This window comes from Notothenia rossii (assembly GCF_949606895.1).
Source record: "Notothenia rossii genome assembly, chromosome: 4".
In the NCBI taxonomy this organism is placed as follows: Eukaryota; Metazoa; Chordata; class Actinopteri; order Perciformes; family Nototheniidae; genus Notothenia; species Notothenia rossii.
This window is the reverse complement of record NC_136902.1, coordinates 66,537,789-66,557,366: the sequence shown is the minus strand read 5'-3', so window position 1 is coordinate 66,557,366 and position 19,578 is coordinate 66,537,789. Positions and strand designations below refer to the sequence as shown.

The 19,578-nt window shown below is 40.4% G+C and overlaps 1 protein-coding gene across 1 annotated transcript; it reads left to right on the top strand.

The window, feature by feature from the left end:
* The first annotated feature begins 354 nt into the window (after window positions 1-354).
* On the top strand, window positions 355-14,532 carry arcn1b (archain 1b). Its single transcript, XM_079678749.1, has 10 exons — window positions 355-565; window positions 2,298-2,561; window positions 4,520-4,699; window positions 4,984-5,192; window positions 6,134-6,295; window positions 8,259-8,424; window positions 9,396-9,543; window positions 9,673-9,781; window positions 11,782-11,986; window positions 13,219-14,532. The coding sequence occupies exons 1-10, from the start codon at window positions 563-565 to the stop codon at window positions 13,306-13,308; spliced, it is 1,536 nt and encodes a 511-aa protein (XP_079534875.1). The 5' UTR covers window positions 355-562; the 3' UTR covers window positions 13,309-14,532.
* Window positions 14,533-19,578: the final 5,046 nt, after the last annotated feature.

Sequence of the window (19,578 nt, the reverse complement as noted above, 5' to 3'; positions counted from 1 at the left end):
GAACTTCGTTATATATGGTTGTTTTTTGCAAGTATGTGCTTTTTATATACATATATAAAATACAGTAGACTATGTCACATACAGTATGAACTCAAAATGAAATGAAAATGCTTACAACCATGGTTTGTTAATACGGAATATGGATTAAAGGTAGACATCGGTAGCTGGATCTATCTAATTTATATGGATCTAACTATCTATTACTCTCAAATTGAGAGTAATAGATAGGGCGCTTCTTCATCTTTTTCCCTTATTGAGAGTCTCAATAAGAGAAAAAGAGGAAGGAGCGTCTGTGTGTGGAAGTAGAACGAGTAACTTATTTATGCAACACGGCCAACATTTTGCTGAACACGTCACTGGTTTCCACGGTGGGCAGTTCTACCGCTGCTCTTCCGGTGGAGACGTGGCTCTGTCCTGCTGCCATATTGACGCTAGCTAGCTAACAATCACACAACTTGAAGTCAGCTGTACATTCGCACCTTTCTATTCCAGACTGACTAGAAATCACCAAATCAAGAAACACGAGAGACGGAAGATCGTCGTTCCATAGAGAGAGACCAAAATGGTGAGTGACAGTCTAATATCCGGGCTTTCCCTGGCTTTCATCGGGCCTAGCAATGATCATAACACTGGCTAACCTGCAACTAGCTAAACCTGGGTATCAGTTAGCTAGCCTGTCCAAGAGCGAAATAACAGGAAAACCACACGTTGGTTTCCACTGCTCTGACAATACTAACTTCATATTAATGTCTTTAAATTAACTAAATGAATCGTCGTTTCATTATACAGAGTCATATTTTAGGTCAGTAGTTGATTCAGAGTGTGCAGACATTGCTGACGTTAACTAGCCTGACAAGCTAGCGCTAGCGTTAGCTCCTGTCACTAGCCTATCCCGAGCTAACATTACCTGCTGTCATTATGTCTAAAGCCATGCAACACGGTATAATGTCATTGAGTTATCTTAATCCATATATACATGATCATGTTTACTAACATGTTGTTACAGCATGTATAAAGGGCTGTCAACGATAACCTCAGTTGTTGGTTGTCTGCATCAAGTTCAGATCCGTTGCAGTCGGTATCTTTCATTTCTAACTTCAGCCCTTGTCAACGAGGAATACATACAGTTCCTTCCCTCATTTCCCTAAGTGAAATTTACAGTGTACTCATATTACGCTTAATTTAATGAACCTTCACTTACAGTTTTATGCAAGTTATTTTCGGGTGTTAGAAGTACTCAGATCTTGTACTTCAGTAAATGTAGAAATACACTGAATGTCACAATCCTGCATAAAGTCCCGCATTCAAAATGTAACTCAAGTAAAGGAACAAAAGTATATATCATTTACGCATTTAAGTGTTTGTCACAGCTAGTAAAGGTGCAGCTTGTTTTAATGACTTTGTATACTGCAGGGTAGCTTGTGAATTTACTCCTCCTGGTGTAACTTAAGTCTTATTTAAGGGTTGATTATATTTGACATCATTATTCCTAATTCTGCAAAGTAGCTAAAGGTATGTAGTAGAGTAAAAGTACACGATATACCTCTCAAATGAAATGGGCTAGAAGTACAAAGTAGCACAAAATTGAAATACTTTAGTAAGTACAAATTCCTCAAAATTGTAATTGAGTACAGTAATTGAGTAATCTACTTAGTGTCTTTTAAAACCACTAGTTAATTTATTGGAAACGAATGGTACCGGTCAACACTGCTGTGTTCCTAGTCTAGTGTGTTGAGAAAGCCTCACCAGACCCCTTTAGAATTGTTGGTCCGTTGGTTTCTTGTCAGACATACAAACATTGTTAACAAAACCTTATCTTTTCTGAATTCATTATAAACAATGTCACATTTGGGACATGTTGTAGTAATTGTTTTAATAAAATGCCATGTTGTATAGCTAGTTGCCATGCAGCAACTACAGTCTTCTTCCACAAAAAACCTAACGCAGTAGGTCGCCTCAAGCAGTGCAAACAAATAATAAAGTAGGACCTCTGGTGAGAGGGTGGATTGGCTACATTTTAAACACAAATGTGTCTTAAGAAAACATTTCATTTAATGATGTTCGACTTGCTAAGATGTGCTCTCCCTAGACAGAGGCTTACATTATTAGAATTTGGGTTAAAGGAAAGAGGAACTGTATCATTTGCACAGTAAAGTTAATGTATCCCCATGACTTACCTTTGCCTTGAGCTAACAGTTCCATGCTCAAATAAAGTATGCATGTACAATGTGTTTTTATTAATAATAAAACTGAAGCACTGCAGGTACTACAACAGTCTGTTTTTTCTCCACCTCCAGGTGCTGTTGGCAGCGGCGGTGTGCACCAAGGCCGGCAAGGCCATCGTATCGCGGCAGTTTGTGGAAATGACCCGGACACGCATTGAGGGTCTCCTGGCTGCATTCCCTAAACTGATGAACACGGGCAAGCAGCACACCTTTGTGGAAACAGACAGTGTTCGCTATGTGTACCAGCCCTTGGAAAAACTCTACATGGTCCTCATCACCACCAAGAACAGCAACATCCTGGAGGACCTGGAGACCCTCAGACTCTTCTCCCGCGTGGTAAGGAAACATGCAGCTGTTTCTGCCTATGCCTAGGAATGATGTTCATTAAGAGGATATACAGGTAACATGACACATTGCAGTGTGGAGAATGGCAATTGCTTTAATGATCCCTTTCTGTATCACACATCAAATTACTGAAAGCTGTCAGCCAGGTTCTTGTTTTTCTCCTTTGAGTTATTTTAGCATGTACTATAGCCATCCTCAGCATCCCAGTGTGCATTCATGGCGTTATATGTAGGAGTATGCATTTGAAAATCCAACACTATGTACATATGAAGCTTAAAACCAACATAATGGATTACTGTTTGCTTCTTTAATACCCCATTATAAATTCCTAAGTACAACCATTTATGAACCATTCAATTTTTTCTTAATTTTAGCTGAAATATAATACACATACATACACAAAATAAACTAAAGACCAGAAAATTATGTTCACATTTTAGGCAAAGTCATGTTCAACATTGGGTCTTTTATATCATATCTCAAAAAGCATTGAATTAGGAGAATATTATATGGAAAATAAGTAGTTATATTAATCATATATATAATAATTTTAAAGTATCATCAGAGAAAACAGTATGACCACAACTCATAAAGCGACTTAAAAGCTAATAAGTGAATCTTTTTTAAAACCAAAATGTATTATTTATCACAATAATCCTGCACTGCTTTGGTTCCTGTATTTTATAGTAAATGTTATTGATTTTCAAGAAATATCACACCGCTGGTTTATTTTAACTATTTCATTTATGTTATTGCCCTTTTTATGTTTTGGATAAAAGCAAGCAGGAAATTGAATATATATATATATATATATATATATATATATATATATATATATATATATATATATTTTTTTTTAGTACTAAAACCCATTGTGGGTTGATTTTCAGGATTTATGTTCGTATTGCATTTTCTTTAGAAAAGTAGTCTTGAAATACCAAGCATAATATTTCATAATTAAATCATGTATTGCATACAGATACATTTGAATTGGGAATTGAGAAAATACTACAATTTCCTTAATTAAAGGTGGGGTAGGTAATTATGGAGAAACCAGCTCGAGTGCGCTAGAATTAGAAAATACACAGCCGGAAAAAACCTGCCACTTACTTACAGAGCCCCTCCTCCAAGACACACGAACGCGCACATAACCAATGAGGGCACGAGATAAGTTTGTTCACAGATGGAAGGCTGACAGGCAGGTAGGCCATCCAGTTATTTTAGCCGGGCCGGCTAAAATGGTTGGTCGTGCTTTTTACAGTACTACGGCTTCCACAGATGACATTTTTTTAATGGATTTTTTTTTCAAAACACTTCAGATATTCATTGCTATCGGGATGTTAAGAGCATTCCATGGAATATAACAAAAAGTGTATCTCGAGCCAGTTTCTCAAACTTACATACCCTACCTTTAAGGAAAACAACAAATAGTAAAAACCACACTATTATAAAGTCAAATGAACCCTCAGGCTATTTGAACAAAACTATGCAATGTCTGTGTAATGCTCAATATGATTTTAATAAGAAAAACCCTGTGGAATATTCTGGTATCCTGATGGCTAAGTTGTTAATTAAACTGTTATATAAACAAACACAGATGTGAACGCAATGAAGTTAAACAAGAATGATCTAGGTCATATCCATATCTAGTGAGATAAGTTTATAATGTTCAAATGATCGAGGCCATTAGCATAAACTCATAAATCAATACCACAATTATACTCGGGGCCTGACCTCTGTAATAATACACAGAGTTTTGAACATCCAGCACTGCCTTTTTTAATACTGTACAGCAACTAGTGTTCAGTGGATTTGTCAGCAGTCATGCTTTTAGCCAAGACTCATGTAGAAATGATTACTGACCCGTGCCACTTGTGCTTTCACTTAATCTCAAAATGCTTACTTTTCTTTAATTGTCTGATTTAACTTGTTCCTCCTTCCCCTTCCAGATCCCAGAATACTGTCGTGTGCTAGAGGAGAGCGAAATATCAGATCACTGTTTCGACCTGATCTTTGCCTTCGATGAGATCGTTGCACTAGGCTACAGAGAGAACGTCAACCTGGCTCAGATCCGCACCTTCACAGAGATGGATTCCCACGAGGAGAAGGTTTTCCGGGCTGTCAGAGAGGTGAGGTCACACTGTTGCATCCGTCAGGTTTATTAGACAAGACACATTTTAATCATCTCCATGGGGCTGTCTTGTCAGCAATGTGCTTTTACATCTTATACAAAGTGTGCATTGTATCACATGGTAGATGAGTTTACCGTTTCTATCCATTAGTTGAAAATGTATTCACAACACGGCACAGGTTTTCAGCAATCAAAACACAAATGAAAACCATGTGTTTCTTTCTGTGTATAACTGTTATATTGTTTATAAAAACAGAAAATATTTTTGTTTTTTATCCACAGACCCAGGAAAGAGAGGCTAAGGCAGAGATGAGGAGAAAGGCCAAGGAGCTGCAGCAGGCCAGGAGGGACGCTGAGCGCTCTGGAAAGAAGGTGTCGACCTACGGAGGCTTCGGCAGCGCACCCGGCATGACCAGCATGTCCTCAGGGTCCATCATCACAGACACCATCGTGGAGCCCGAGAAGCCCAAGATCACACCAGCCACCGCCAGGTACCACTCCAAGAAATACGTCTGGTTTTGCCATTCACTTTATGAAGCCCTGCCCCTTTCCCCACTTCCTGTTCAAACGCATATGTGTAAGTAATTTCAATTTAGCACATGCAGGATTGTTAACAATAACACATGTATTTGGATCATTTACAGTTACACTGCAGTGATGGAATGGTCTACATGACCACATCCGTCGGCTGTAAAATTGCCCAAAAGCTATATGAGGACACTTTTAAATAACTCTGTAGTGTCTTTTGGTGTCGAAGGCTCAATGAGGAGCTACAAAAAGTAACAAAGCATATCAGCCGCTCAGACTGTTAACTAACGCTCACGTCGACAGATAATAAACCCTCACAGTCCACAGTGTTGACATTTTTTGAACACATTGAGATTAAATTAACCTGTCAGTGAGCTATTAAGATAGCAAACTTTAGCTAACTAGCAAACATTAGCTTTCTAGCCATATATCTATCTATCTAACAAGCCAGCAAACGTTAGCCATCTTCTTTACAAGCTACAAACCATCGTGATCTATCAACCTCATCTAGTTTACATTAACTACCCATGTAAAACATTCAAACATTTTGTTGAAAAGTGCTTTCTTTAGGCAGACCACCTCTTTTTACAGCTCCAAACATTGCTAATAAATATATTCTCAAGAATGCTTTATTTGGATAAACTCAGACACACATTCAAAAGCTTAATAACAACAAAAAAAAGTTTGGTAAGTAAATGTTGACAACGCTGGCGAAGTAATAGTAATTACGCTTTAACCGGAAGTACCAACACATAATAAAGCAATGTGGAAATGCCCTCTAGCTGTTGAAGCATAAGGTAACTAGTATTGGGTTTCATTGCTGTTTACAGGCTTTTGAATGTTCAATGGTTGATTCTGTTTTTAGTTGTTGAAAACCCTGTTGTGATGTTTTTTCTTTTTCCAGACAAAGTGGACCCAGCAAGGCTCTGAAACTGGGCGCTAAAGGGAAGGAGGTGGACAACTTTGTTGACAAGCTCAAGTCCGAGGGTGAAACCATCATGCCAACCTCAGGGAAGAGAGGCTCCGATGTATCTAAAGCTCTGCCGCCACCAGTCAATGTGGAGGGGTAAAGACTCACCGCAACCTTTATGACTAATTATATATATATTGTTTATTACTCTGCAATTGTTCGTTTTTGCAAGTGCCTCAAAGCTTTATTCTAAAAACAGATAAAATAGTCAAGACTTTGTCATAGACATAGAAGTGGCTTCAGCTCTGAAATGCGCCATTATGGTGCATTTCCACTGCAGGGCCTCGCACGGCTTAGTACGGTATAGTTAGGCCTTGGTAGGCCAGGCTCACTTAATGTTGCGTTTCCATTACAGTTTAGTACCAGGGGTAGAAACTATAGTAATGCAGTGTAGGTGGAGCCGTGACGTCATCTTCAATGAGAACAACAGAAAAACAACATCAGCCGTTAGCTATTAGCCCTCAGAGCTCGCAGCTCCTCACATCTGTTCGGAAACTAGACAAAAGTTAAACAAGTACAAACCACAGACTGTCTGTGTCATGGCGAATACAGTCGCTGCTTTATTTATGTCTGTATAGGCCGTTGTTGTGAGTGTGGACGGTCGGAGCATATAAAGCGTTAGCTTAGCCGATCTCCATTCAGAAAACACGCATTTTAAAAGGTTTTTCGCCTGCCGTCTGTCTGCAGACTTGTCGAAGCATGGTTTTTACTAACCGGTATGTTGTTACTTCTGCATCATTTTGAAACGTGTATTACAATTAAATCACGGTAAAATATGCTCATCTTGTTGTAGTTGTAGCCCCCTTGCCAGCGATTCTCTCTCTAGTTTAGCATACTCAGCCCGACTCAGCCCGGTTGTTGGCACGGAAAGAACCACGATTTTGGAGGTTCAGAAAAACTGTGAAACAGTACCCGCTAGCCGGAACTACCCCTAGTGGAAACGCAACAAAAAACGGGCCGGGTTTGGCACGGCACGCTTAAAGCGTGCTACGCGCTGCAGTGGAAATGCGCCATAAGTTATTTCAAGGTGCTATGTAGAACCTTCAAATAACCCCTGTGGACACTGATGGATGTTTAGGGAACTGCAGTCAGTATCCTGTTTTCACACTCGGTAGTCGCTGTGCTTCAGCCAAAACATTGACTTGACTTTGAAATCATATATCACATATTTAGAATGTCTATTATTATATTTTTGGGGGATTATCGGCTCCAGGATACAAACAAGCTTGTCGGTTTAAACATTTCAGCTGAATTTACAAAGCAACCATACCGTAGGTAAGATACATCAGCCAGTTAGCTGTACTTTAGCTACTTAAGCTACATGGATTGGTTGCTTAGTAAGTTAGCTGATAATACGTTTGGAAGCTAGACAATTTAAGAGCCAGATCAGCCTCAGGATCTGGATGAGTTACCTGAAGTAATCCCCTTTTTAGCTGCTTTAGCTGCACACTGTAGGAGCTGCATGGGGGCTGAAAAGAGGGATAGCATGAACGTCAAATGTCTTTTACAAAGAATCTGTTTAAGTTATAGCAAACCAAGAGTCGAAAAGTTCATATATTGACAATCGAAAGTGATTAATGATATGGACTTGAATGCAACAAGAGCTGCTTTTTGTCATACTGACACCAATCTTTTCGTTAAGCAGTTTTCAATTCAAATAATGAAGAAGTGTTATGTTTCATGTACTATTATACAATTATTATATTGTTTTAACTGAACATGGAATTCAATATATTGACATTAGATGCATGCAGGGTTGTCCATCTACAATATTTGGGAGGTTTTTCTTAAGAACCAACAAGCGAATCCTCTCATGTCCTCTTGTAATAATAATGTACTTGCCTTGAATAGTCTTTGATGGTTTTTTAATAGCCCATTTGCTGTTTGTAAATGAATTCTTTACTCCACACTCTAATACATGTGTTACATGTGCAGGAGTTTTGGTTTAAAACTCTTCATTGTGAAATTATCTTTATTGCACATCTCATAAATATTACCTGAGTCTTCTCTGGGGTTTGTCCATGACTTGAAGTCTGTTTGGATTTGTTTCCCTCTGCAGCGTACATCTGCGTGTGGAGGAGAAGATCTCGCTGACCTGCGGCCGTGACGGCGGTCTTCAGAACATGGAGCTGCTGGGCATGGTCACGCTCCGAGTCACAGACGAGAAGAGCGGACGCATCCGCCTCATCATCAACAACAACGACAACAAAGGGCTGCAGCTGCAAGTACGTTTACCAAAGATCCTCAACATATTCTGAGACAATAATGTGACAGACGGTAAAGATGAAGGTTATATTATATGTAAGGGACAGTGGCGAGCCGTGACTTTTATACCGTTTTCCACAGACCTTATTTTGAGCTATTTTCCAAAATCCTATTGAGAAATCCCATTGCTTTCTGTCGAGGGAATCCGAGCGCGGCTTACTTCCGGGTTTAAGGACGCGTCACTGCACCACTTGCATAGACCTCACAGCGGGCGGAACTTGTCATAAATTCCGCGAAAATAAAGCCCGCCCATTTAGAGGGAAGATGTGATTGGTCAATTGTACTGTCATTTGACATTACTCTCTCATTGAGTTAAAATAGCGGGCCCTCTGTGAATCTACAGCGGGACCAACAAGCTCTCCCGTCTTCACAGTACTCGCAGAGACGGCATTTAACCCTTCACATTCCAAAAGAAACTGAACAGGCAGATTCGAAGGATTTATTTCTTTGGAAATGTTATTTTAAATACAATTTAAATCAAGTTATTTTGGTAAAACTAATGAAAAATGTAACAACAAAGAAATATAAAAAATATAATTTAAAAAAAAATGTTTATTTTTTCAAATATTATTTTTTAGAATATCTTAGGCCCTCACAGAGGGCCTAGAGGGCCCTGACTCCTCGCCACTGGTAAGGGATCATGTAAAAATTTACAAAATTGTCATTTTGTTATCAATCCTAGCTTGATAAAATAAAAATAAAAAACTAATTCCAAAAGATAAAGGGAGTGATTCATTTCAAATGAAAGGGGTTACGAGTTTGCGTTCAGAGTAAGAGCACCACGAACGTCTTGCAGTTTTTAAACTACTTTCATTTAGGAATGGGTAACGAAACTCATTTTCGTAATGCTTACATGCATCCACATACAACTTTTCTTAGTTTCACAACATTTAATAACGTATTAACTGTGTCTCCGTTCTTCCCTCCTCAGACACATCCCAACGTGGACAAGAAGTTGTTCACAACTGACTCGGTGATCGGCCTGAAGAACCCGGAGAAGTCCTTCCCTCTCAACAACGATGTCGGTGTGCTCAAGTGGAGACTGCAGACCACAGACGAGGCCCTCATACCTCTAACCAGTGAGTGCTTCTCCTGAGGGACTCGTAGAGCCATACAGTTATTCATCGTCTCCTTTTGACAGGCTAGTTTGTACATAAAGACTCTAATGTGACGTATGACATATTAAAAGTGTCCGGTTCCTCCCACAGTAAACTGCTGGCCTTCAGAGAGCGCCACTGGCTGTGATGTGAACATCGAATACGAGCTGCAGGAGGAGAGCCTCGAGCTCAACGACGTGGTCATCAGCATCCCTGTACCGTAAGTGCTGATTTATTATAGAAAAAGACTCATGCATTATATCAAAGAATAGCTTTAAATGGGTTGAATTCAGAAAATCAATAAGTATTTGGTAATGACGATAACGACTGAATATTTATTTTTTTATAGCAAAGAAGGGGGTGTTATTTTCCATTAGGTGGGAGTCATTTTATTTTTTTGTTAAATCTGACATGACACAAAAAATGTAAATGCATCAAAGTTAAAGTTGCTAAGCGATGGCATATTGCCAGCAGTTGTAAAAGTATCCCTGTAGCATTAAATGTACATAAGTATGAGTAGTAGGTTTTTATTTTTTATTCTTTGCTTATTCTTTAGTATCTTTGGTTAGTTTAAATCTTTTTAGCTTGTAATGTTTCTGTATTAAACATGAACTCTCTCCAATTCTAGATGTGTTGGTGATATATATTTTAAATACTTTAGTTTTGGAGTCTGGGCCCCTATTCTAAGGCTTATTGGGGTATTCCATTTCACATATCTCCTGTCTTATTCACTTTTTAACTATTGTGAATACAATTATTTGAATTGAAACTCTTAAAAATAACGAAATATAAATAATAAAATTGCCTCTTTTTTACAATTATTTTCTTTAAATATATCAGAGCATTTGTAAAGTGAGGTTTGATGAATGTGAATACATTCCAACAGAACATCCTCGCACCTCTGTTTCAATGCTGGGGCTTGAGGACGTCCCGTCGTCCCGGGGCCGAAAAAAATAGTGTCGGGGAGGATAAAAAATAATTTTGGGACGAGAGTTAAAATAAAAATACCCTGCTAACTCTACTACAAACGGCGATGAAAATGAAACCGACTGCACTTTTTGTCTAGCACACAGTTATTAAACCTCCTTGTCAACATAAACACCTGCACAAAACATTTAGCAACCCGCGAAATACACACACACACACACACACAGTACGTAGCTACAGCTGTGCCGCTGGCTGTCAGCCAGTCGCACAGCTGGCTGTGCCCGCGAATTCCTGGCCCGCAAATTCGCGGGTCTAGCTATGTACTGAGTGTGTGTATTTCGCGGGTTGAGTGATGTAAAATGACAATGGTATCCCGTGGAGGAATTCTGAAATGTTTGACTGTTAAATCACAAAAATGCATAGCAGAACCAGACCCTGGAGCGCCGGCCTCTTTATTTACTTACTCCTCTTCATCCCCTATGGGTAATAAGGCTGAGATGAGAACCCTCCATCGTATTTAGTCCTTAGCAATATGCTGCGCCTCTCCCCATGTATGGATGGGTACCGAGCCCCGGTATTAAATGGGCTCCGCCCGGGCCGGAATTATTAAAGACAGTGGTAACGTTAAGCTCCGACGTTATCTAACTTTTTATCGGTACTGGAGACATTTAAAAAATATGTCATATGTATTATTGCTACATAAACATTATATCACAGTTTTAGTTTAGCCAACTCCGTTTCTAATATGCAATAAGACTACAACATGCGTCTATGATGTATTTTCGAGCTTTCCAATCCAGACGAGATCTCTCTCTCCCGTCTGTGTGCGAGGGGGCGAGGCAGTTTGTAAAGGTCTCCTGACTGTTTTACAGACTGTCCTCCTGGTTAGTGGTTACTCTGGGTTCTGTCTTCAGGACAGAGTGTTGGATTTTTTTGTTAATTGGATGGGACTTGATTTGATTCAATATTAGAGGAATTTTCTCGTTTGTGTTTGTTTAAATATATTTGGCCTTTGTTCATGTGATTGACTGATTTACTCAAATAAAAAGGTTGATGAATTATCATCTAATGATTTGTATGATGTTTTATTTATGTTAAAGGTCACTTTGAATGATTTTAACTAATGATAATAGAAAAACTAATATTTTAAATTCGGGACGGTCCACATTAATTTCGGGACGGCTTAGATTGTATTTCGGGACGGTTCCGGGAGGATGGTGAACAAACTTAGTCGAGAGCCCTGCTCTGTTTCTTCTTCTACTGACCCCTCTGTGTGCTCCTGTCCTCCTGCAGGTCTGGAGTGGGCGCTCCTTTAATCGGGGATCTGGACGGAGAGTACAAACACGACAGCAGGCGGAACATTCTGGAGTGGTGCCTACCTGTCATCGACGCCAACAACAAGACAGGCAGCATGGAGTTCAGCATCGCCGGGCAGCCCAACGACTTCTTCCCCATCGCCGTGACCTTCGTGTCCAAACGCAACTACTGCGACATCCAGGTGAGATACCGGAAGCTTCTTCTAACTGTCAGGGAATAATTAGCCCTGCATGTCCTCCTTCGCCCTCTGACGCAGATGCCCAGCCTTGGGCAGCATGCTATATCCCTTAAGGAGGGGCTGCCCACCCTAGCATTTTGTTGTTGTTACCAGTTTATGACCGGGCAACTCTCGGTTAGAGATAGTTATTGTTGTGGGACACCTGGAACACATCCTTCTCGGGGTGTAGATGACCCCGAGCCATAAGCGACAACAACTGTGATTCAGTGTCCTCAGCTGCTAGTCTATATATTGAAGAATGTTGATTATTACACTCTGAACTAGTTCAAACCTCGAACTACAGGAGGGTGCTTCAGAATTGATTTGGCATCTCAACCGTGTGGTCAACCCGTGTCCCGTGACATCACTTGTGAATTCTCCGGCCAAAACTCCAAACAAACCGTGTTTGCCATCAAAGCTCCAGCTCTCCTCGTGTCTCTCTGAGTCCTGACTCCAATTGTTCAGAAGTTTCCCTCACACTCACCACTGAGAGTTTAGCACATTGAGGTCAGGGTTAGTGGTGTTGTAATGGACTGCATCACTTTGGGGAGGTTTCCTAATATTCTGACCACCTCCTTCATGTACGTATATAGGAAGAAGCGTTTGAATTGCTTCTCTATTTATTTGTGGTGAACCATTAACTATGACCACAGTTATAAAAAGAATAGTCTAACTCGGATTCAATTTGGCTAAGAAGGTGTAAAACTAATTTGGGTAAAGATTTATATTATTTGCTTTATATATTGAGAGGACAACAATTGCAAAGTTGATGGGAAGATGACAAAGGTTAAACAATAGTGTCAAAGCTACAAAACTGCACGTTAGAAATATAATTTATTGCAGCTCTACTGTGTTGAAAGGCAGAGTACATTTCCTCTTAGATCTTCAGAACAAGTTATCAACCAAATTATAATGATTTTGATTGATTTTCGAATCTAACAATGCATTTATATTGGCCTGAGGCTAATTAATGGCCAGATAAATGTGCATTATAACAGTGTATTATGGATAAAAGGTTGGAAATTAAAGTGGTATACTTACAGGAAAGAAATGTAAAAATATGCAAAACCAGTTCATCTCTCCTGCCTGTGCTCAGGAATGTTATTTATGATAAACCACTTCCTGTTGCTCCTGCTGTTGTTGCTTCCTGTTTGTTGTTAATTTCCTTTCTCTCTTTTTTTCCCCCTGTCTCCCAGGTTACCAAAGCGACCCTCGTAGACGGCGACACCTCCGTTCGATTCTCTTCAGAAATCTCCTTTCTCGTCGACAAATACGAAATCCTGTAAAATAATAAATAATTCAAAGGAAACAACTAAATCAAAAAAATCACCAACAAAAAAAAAGTCCAAATCTATGCTACAGAGAAAGATTGAAGATTTTCTTGCCTGCCCACCCTGTCTACTATTTGAGAGACTGTGTACATCGACAGGACTACATCAGCCCGCCGGTAGAGCCTCTTCCTGTGGTGGAGCAGAGCAGCGGTGGTGTATTTATATGTTTGTATGAGAGAGGATCATCTATATATAGAGTTAATTGAAACAGGAAAAAAAACACAAAAAAAAAAGTAAACCGATGCTGTTCGCCAGGCAGAACTGTAAAGAGGACTTGAGAGTAAGTAGAGGATGACTGCGGGGGGGGGGGGGGGGGGGGGGGCACTGCTGATTTGAAGCTGTATCCCAATCATTATAAGCCTTTCTTTCTTTATTCGTTAAATTATCGTGATTTACTCTTGATATCTCACCTTAGATTATCTTTTTTGTTTCATTCTTGCGAGGACACTTAGTTCTCAGTTAGCTCTGTGTGCAGTTATCATCAGCAAAATCGTTCTTCTTTTAATTTTTAACTGATATTTTTTTACTGTATGATTTATCATTGTTTATACCACTTGTCCGGATAATGACATTTGACAGTGAAGAGCAGGACTTTGTGAGGATTTCTCAGACGCAGGCGAAGTTACCTACCAATGAACACTTCTGCATCTGTGGAATTCCTATCTTTTTTGGAAATGCCAACACAACCACTCCTCATAAATAGACCCCATTTTTCTCTCCGGTCCATTAAAGTCCAATGACCAGCCCTCAGATATCACGGAGTAGGAAAAAAGTACTTTGATCTTAACCCAGGAACAACTTTCAAGCCCTTAATCTAACATCCTGTACGGAGTGGGTGTGTGTTGGCTTGTTATCCACACACACAGAGAAGAATCACATCCTGTTACCCCACCCCACCCCACCCCCACCCCGCCTGCTCATCCACCCGCTCATCCTTTACTTGCATTCTCGTAGTACATCAACATTATTCAAGTTATAACATTTGTCTTTTATGTTATCGCTTTTTTTTTTTTTTTCATTTGTACTCCCCAACTTTCGATTTAGCAAAGTGTGGATGTGGGGTTGAAAATGACTAGATTGAGCATTTTTAACTAAATTACTGAAGGGGAATCTTAACATTCCAGTGTACAATTAGAAAAAAGAATCTTTAATGGAATAAAATGTATTATTGAAAATGTACGCCTGACTCTGTTTTTTTGTGTTGGTAATGAGCCAAATTAGATTGGCTTGATTTAGCAAGACGAATGTATTACTGTTTAATGGAGCAAGTTCTCTGGCTCTGGGCATTTCATAAATCCGGTACCATGTAGGTAAACAGTAATTTAATACGGAAGCCCTGAGAGGTAAGTGGAAATGAATATTTACAGTGATCTAAATTGTCTTTAGTTCAGAATTAGGAGCATTATACAGTTAACTTTTCCCCATCTGAATAAAGTTGGTTTAGCCTATCTTATACAGTATTGTTTTGAACTTAGAAGCAACAAATAAATGTCAGGATTATTGGTAAAGGCTCTTTGGTATTAGAGTACATTGAAAGATTAAAGCTCACCTGGAATAAGATAAATGTTTTTAGTCCAATTGCAATTTATGACATGGAGCATAGTGCACACAATTAGTATCACAACAAAAACTTTTTTCAACTGTTAAAGTCAGATGGTCAAACGGAACGTTTTATTGTAGCTAAATAAACCACATGAATGCATATTTTCTTAACTATACACATGAGCTCAATAGGCTATAGGTCTTTCATTTAGTTAATGGTTTTTTTAGCTCTTATTTGAATAACCGCAGTCAACTTTAATCTTTCAGAAATGACTCATGCCGTCTGGTCACACGAGACATCCCTCATTAGCATTAGCTGTGAGGGTCACAGGAGCCAGTCTAAACATGGAGCTGTGAGCCACAGGCTGTATTTCTACATTAGTGACTCATCATGTCTGATCTTTATTGTACTGCTAAAGAGCACAGCGCCTTTAGTGACACAGTGGCTCCCAGCCCTTTTGGTTTGTAAGTTTGTAACCCTCTTAAATCAAGCCTTGAAAACCAATGTCACCTGTAGCATTAACATTATGTCAAAGGCTTTGGAGTAGTGTGACCTCAAAGTGTAATAGATAATAATGTCTTACATTATCCAGAAATTCACAAATTAAGACCTTTTTTTACAGTCATGCTTGCAGCTGGACTGGACGTTGAGCTAAATGCTAATGTCTGAATGCTAGCATATAGTGATGTTTAGCAGGTGTATTTACCATGTTCACCCCATGGTTCACGTCATGGTCATGACCGAGATGAACGAGATAGCGGGTACAAGCGGCCGAGATAGGTTTTCTCCGCAGGGTGGCTGGTGTCTCCCTTAGGGATAAGGTGAGAAGTTCGGTCATCCGAGAGGGACTCGGAGTTGAACCGCTCCTCCTTCGCGTCGGAAGGAGCCAGCTGAGGTGGTTCGGGCACCTAGTTAGTATGCCACCTGGGCGCCTCCCTATGGAGGTGTTCCAGGCACGTCCAGCTGGGAAGAGACCAAGGGGTAGACCTAGGACTAGGGTTGCCACCTTTCAGAAATAGAAATAAGGAACACCCCTCACGCCGCGCGGGTGTCCGAAACTCCTGAAATGCATTGAAATATATCTATTTTTTATATGAACCAAAATGCTTTGATTTAAATAATTGACATGATTTCACATACCATAATAGCCTCTGGGCCCTGGGGTCACTTGGTGGTCAGTAAGGAAGGGGTAGTCAAGAAAGCATTTACTGTGGTCATACTTAGTTTAAAGTGCTTTATTAGCAATGAACTTGTAAACTTGTATGTTTAAATACATACTGTGCATAGGCTGAACTAGCCTGAACCTGAGAACAGCACCTAAATTAAATAAGCTACAATAGAATGTGCTTTAAGTGTAACATTTGAACCTGAGCATAGCCATAGTAAATTAAACAAAGCCTGCCTGCATAGGGCACGTTAACTGAAACAGAACAGCACCTAAATTAAATAAGCTACAATAGAATGTGCTTTAAGTGTAACATTTGGGAACAATTAAACTTAAGGCAGAAAGCAATGAAATGAAACACACTTGTAAACTTGTTACGGGTGATTAGACTGACCTAGGCTGAACTTGAGCATATGCTAGTCTGTATTATATGCATATAAAGTGCTGTAACAGCTGTAACAAAGCCTGCCTGAGGACTCTTTTACGAATCATCTTAAAATGAAACACTTTTGTGAACCTGTTATGATTAACTGATTGAACAAAATGACAAATGAAAAGATTGATAACATCACTCCCTGAGCCAAGTCTGAACCTGGCCGCATACCCTCTGCTTCATAACTGGGAGCCACCAGTGGAGTCAAGATACGCCTAAAGAAAGTGCATAACATAAAACTAATAAACAGATAAAAAATAAAGTGCATAGCTTCCCTCAACTCCTTTATGTCCTTTTTTTTGTTAGAACAGGTTTAAACAGTCCCCTCTCTTCCTCACTTCTTCTTCCAGGAATACTTCTTGTTACTTCTTGCAGCACTGAGCAGCTCCTTGTCTTTCAGAGCTGTGGTGTGGAACTCTGGACAGGTCTGCTCAAAGTTCAGAGTAATGAGGAGCTCACTCCTGATGAGCTCCACTGAGCACCTGCTCCTGCAGTCACTCCACTTGTTGGTCATTCTGGAGAAGATCCTTTCCATGTATCCAGTGGATGCTGGGATGCTCAGGATGTGTCTCATGATGGAGAGCATGTTGGGCACATCCACTTCTTTAAACACAGCCATCCACCTCGCAGCCACACCCTTGGACTTCCATGCATCAGAATATTCTTCTCTGAGCCTCCTCAGGATTGTATTGGCTGTGGTGCACTCATCGTAAAGCTCATTCATCTTCAATTTATTGATGAGGTTGAGTTTGGTAGCCACCTTCTCAATTTGATTAAAGGTCAGGTTGCCATGTTGGAGTAAGAGAGGCTGCAGTGAGAAGAACCAGTTCTCTTCGGAGAAGTCGAACCATTTCTCAACATATGAAATGGCTGTATTGAGGAATGCAGTGAATTCGGCCCTTGCCATGTGTGCGTCATGAGGGAGGAGGCGCTGCAGCTTTTGCCTTGTTAGGTACCCATAGAACTGGTCGTCTCGTCTCTGTATGAGCTTTTGCCTGAATTCATCCATGATGGAATACAACTCAACACAGGTGGTTCTATTGCTCTCCAGGCTCTTTACTACTTCCTCAAAGAGGGAGAGTATATTGTTGCAGAAAAGAAGGTAAATCTCCACAATGTCTTCATCTTCCACAGTTGAGTCTCTGTTGAGCTTTAACAAAGCTTGCACTTGCTTGGGACACTCGTCTCCTAGACTGATGAAGTACGACTTCAGTGCAGTCCAGGTCTGCATCAGCCGATGGATGGCTGGATTGAGGGAGAGCCACCTGGTTGTCACATGTCGTAGGATCTCTTGGAATTCAACGTCACAAAACTCACAAAATTCTTTGAGTGACTCTCTTCTTTTTGCTGAAATGGAGAAGTGGCCATAGACCTTCAGCACAACATTCTCCACATCTACAATAAGCTTGTCAAGGGCGTGCTTCACTGTGTTGTGCACTATGTGGGCATGGCAGTTTCCTCGCAGCAGATCGTTTTGTTTTCTCTTCAAGTTGGTGAAAACAGAGTTGTGAATACCATAATTGACATTTGTGTTGTCAGCACTGAATGCAGTCACTTGATCCATTGACAAGCCAAATTTCTCAAGGGATTGTTCCAGGAGAGCTACAATCCCAGCAGCTGACTCATCTGGATTCTCTATGAAGTCCAGCATTTTGTTGGTGACACCAGACTCTGGAGTGAAGTACTGGACAGCAAGGGGAAACATCTTCCTGTTCCCTTTATTGGAAGCATCGGTCTGTATGGAGAATGGGAGGGGTGGTGATGTTAAGATCTTGAGAACATCACCCACTGCCTTCGGGGCCAGGACGTCTTTCACCAGTGCCTCTTGCTTTGTTCTCCCCAAAGTCATCTTCTTCACCATTTTGGAATCAGATAGAGTCTTTTGATTGAGCTTGTGTCCACAGTCAGCACTGTTGTAGCTGAGGTTATGTTTTACTGTGTGGTATACCTGTGTCACCTCAGCTGCAGTAATCTAGAGGGGGGAATGGGATGATGTCAGATTATTACTTTCATATTGTTGTCACTATTTATTTTATTTATCAATCAATCAATCAATCGTATTTATTCACAGTAGGCCTATTTATTCACAGTATTTATTTGCTGTTAATCTATTAGGAATAATTTCAAATGAGCAGCATTAGCATAACAACATAAGAGTTCTGATTCTGAATCAGAGATGTTCTTTATGGTTACATTTCATTCTATATTGATCATATTAAATACACGTTTATTTAATAGACTTTAAAATCATATCGGTATGATATGGGACCAGGGGTGGGTCTACCCACCCCTGGTCCCATATCATACCGAATCAATCTCAGGAGATGTTTCAGCTATGAAGAACTGTGACACTGGTGCTTGGCTCCTTTGTGTTCTGATATTTCTTGAGTGGAGATCCCCGGCTGCGTGCTGTTTGACATCAGACAGCCCACCGTGCGACACTGAAAATGTTCTGCGACATGCTTTGCAATTTGCCTTGTAGTCATCTTCAGGGACCCTATCAAGCCACTGGTTTGCCTCTTCCCATTCTCGTCTGTATTTCTGTTCTCGGTGTTTCCTCTTTTGAGGACGAGGTGGCGTATCTGAAGACATCTTGCATTTGTTTTTAAAAATCACGCCGCGACAGAGCGGCGTAATGACGTAACGTAGCGAGCGTAACGACGACAGGCAGCGCAAAGGGGCCGGGCCGGGCTGACAGGCAGACAGACAGGATTTGGCACAGAGGCAGAGCAGAGAGGAGAGTCCGCGGAAGGTCTTGCGCACCTCCCGCCAACATATTTTGCTGTTTTTAATATTTCCTGTCCTTTATTTTGTTCATTATTGTTAGTTCAGTGTTCACGTGTGTGTGTGACAGACGTGCATGGGACAGATTGTGAAAATACGGGACAAACTGCGTTCCGTATTGGTTCAATACGGAACGCAACATTTAATTCCCAATTACGTAACAAATACGTATTTCAAGGAACGGGTGGCAAGTTTACCTAGGACCAGGTGGAGGGATTATATCTATTCGCTGGCCTGGGATCGCCTTGGGATCCCTCAGTCAGAGCTGGTTGATGTGGCCAGGGAAAAGAAAGTTTGGGG

Bases quoted from the DNA above. Each gene is read 5' to 3' on its own strand.
- arcn1b (XM_079678749.1), top strand. The intron at 8,425-9,395 runs GTACGTTTACCA...TTCCCTCCTCAG, and splicing joins ACAAAGGGCTGCAGCTGCAA to ACACATCCCAACGTGGACAA. The intron at 11,987-13,218 runs GTGAGATACCGG...CCTGTCTCCCAG, and splicing joins GCAACTACTGCGACATCCAG to GTTACCAAAGCGACCCTCGT.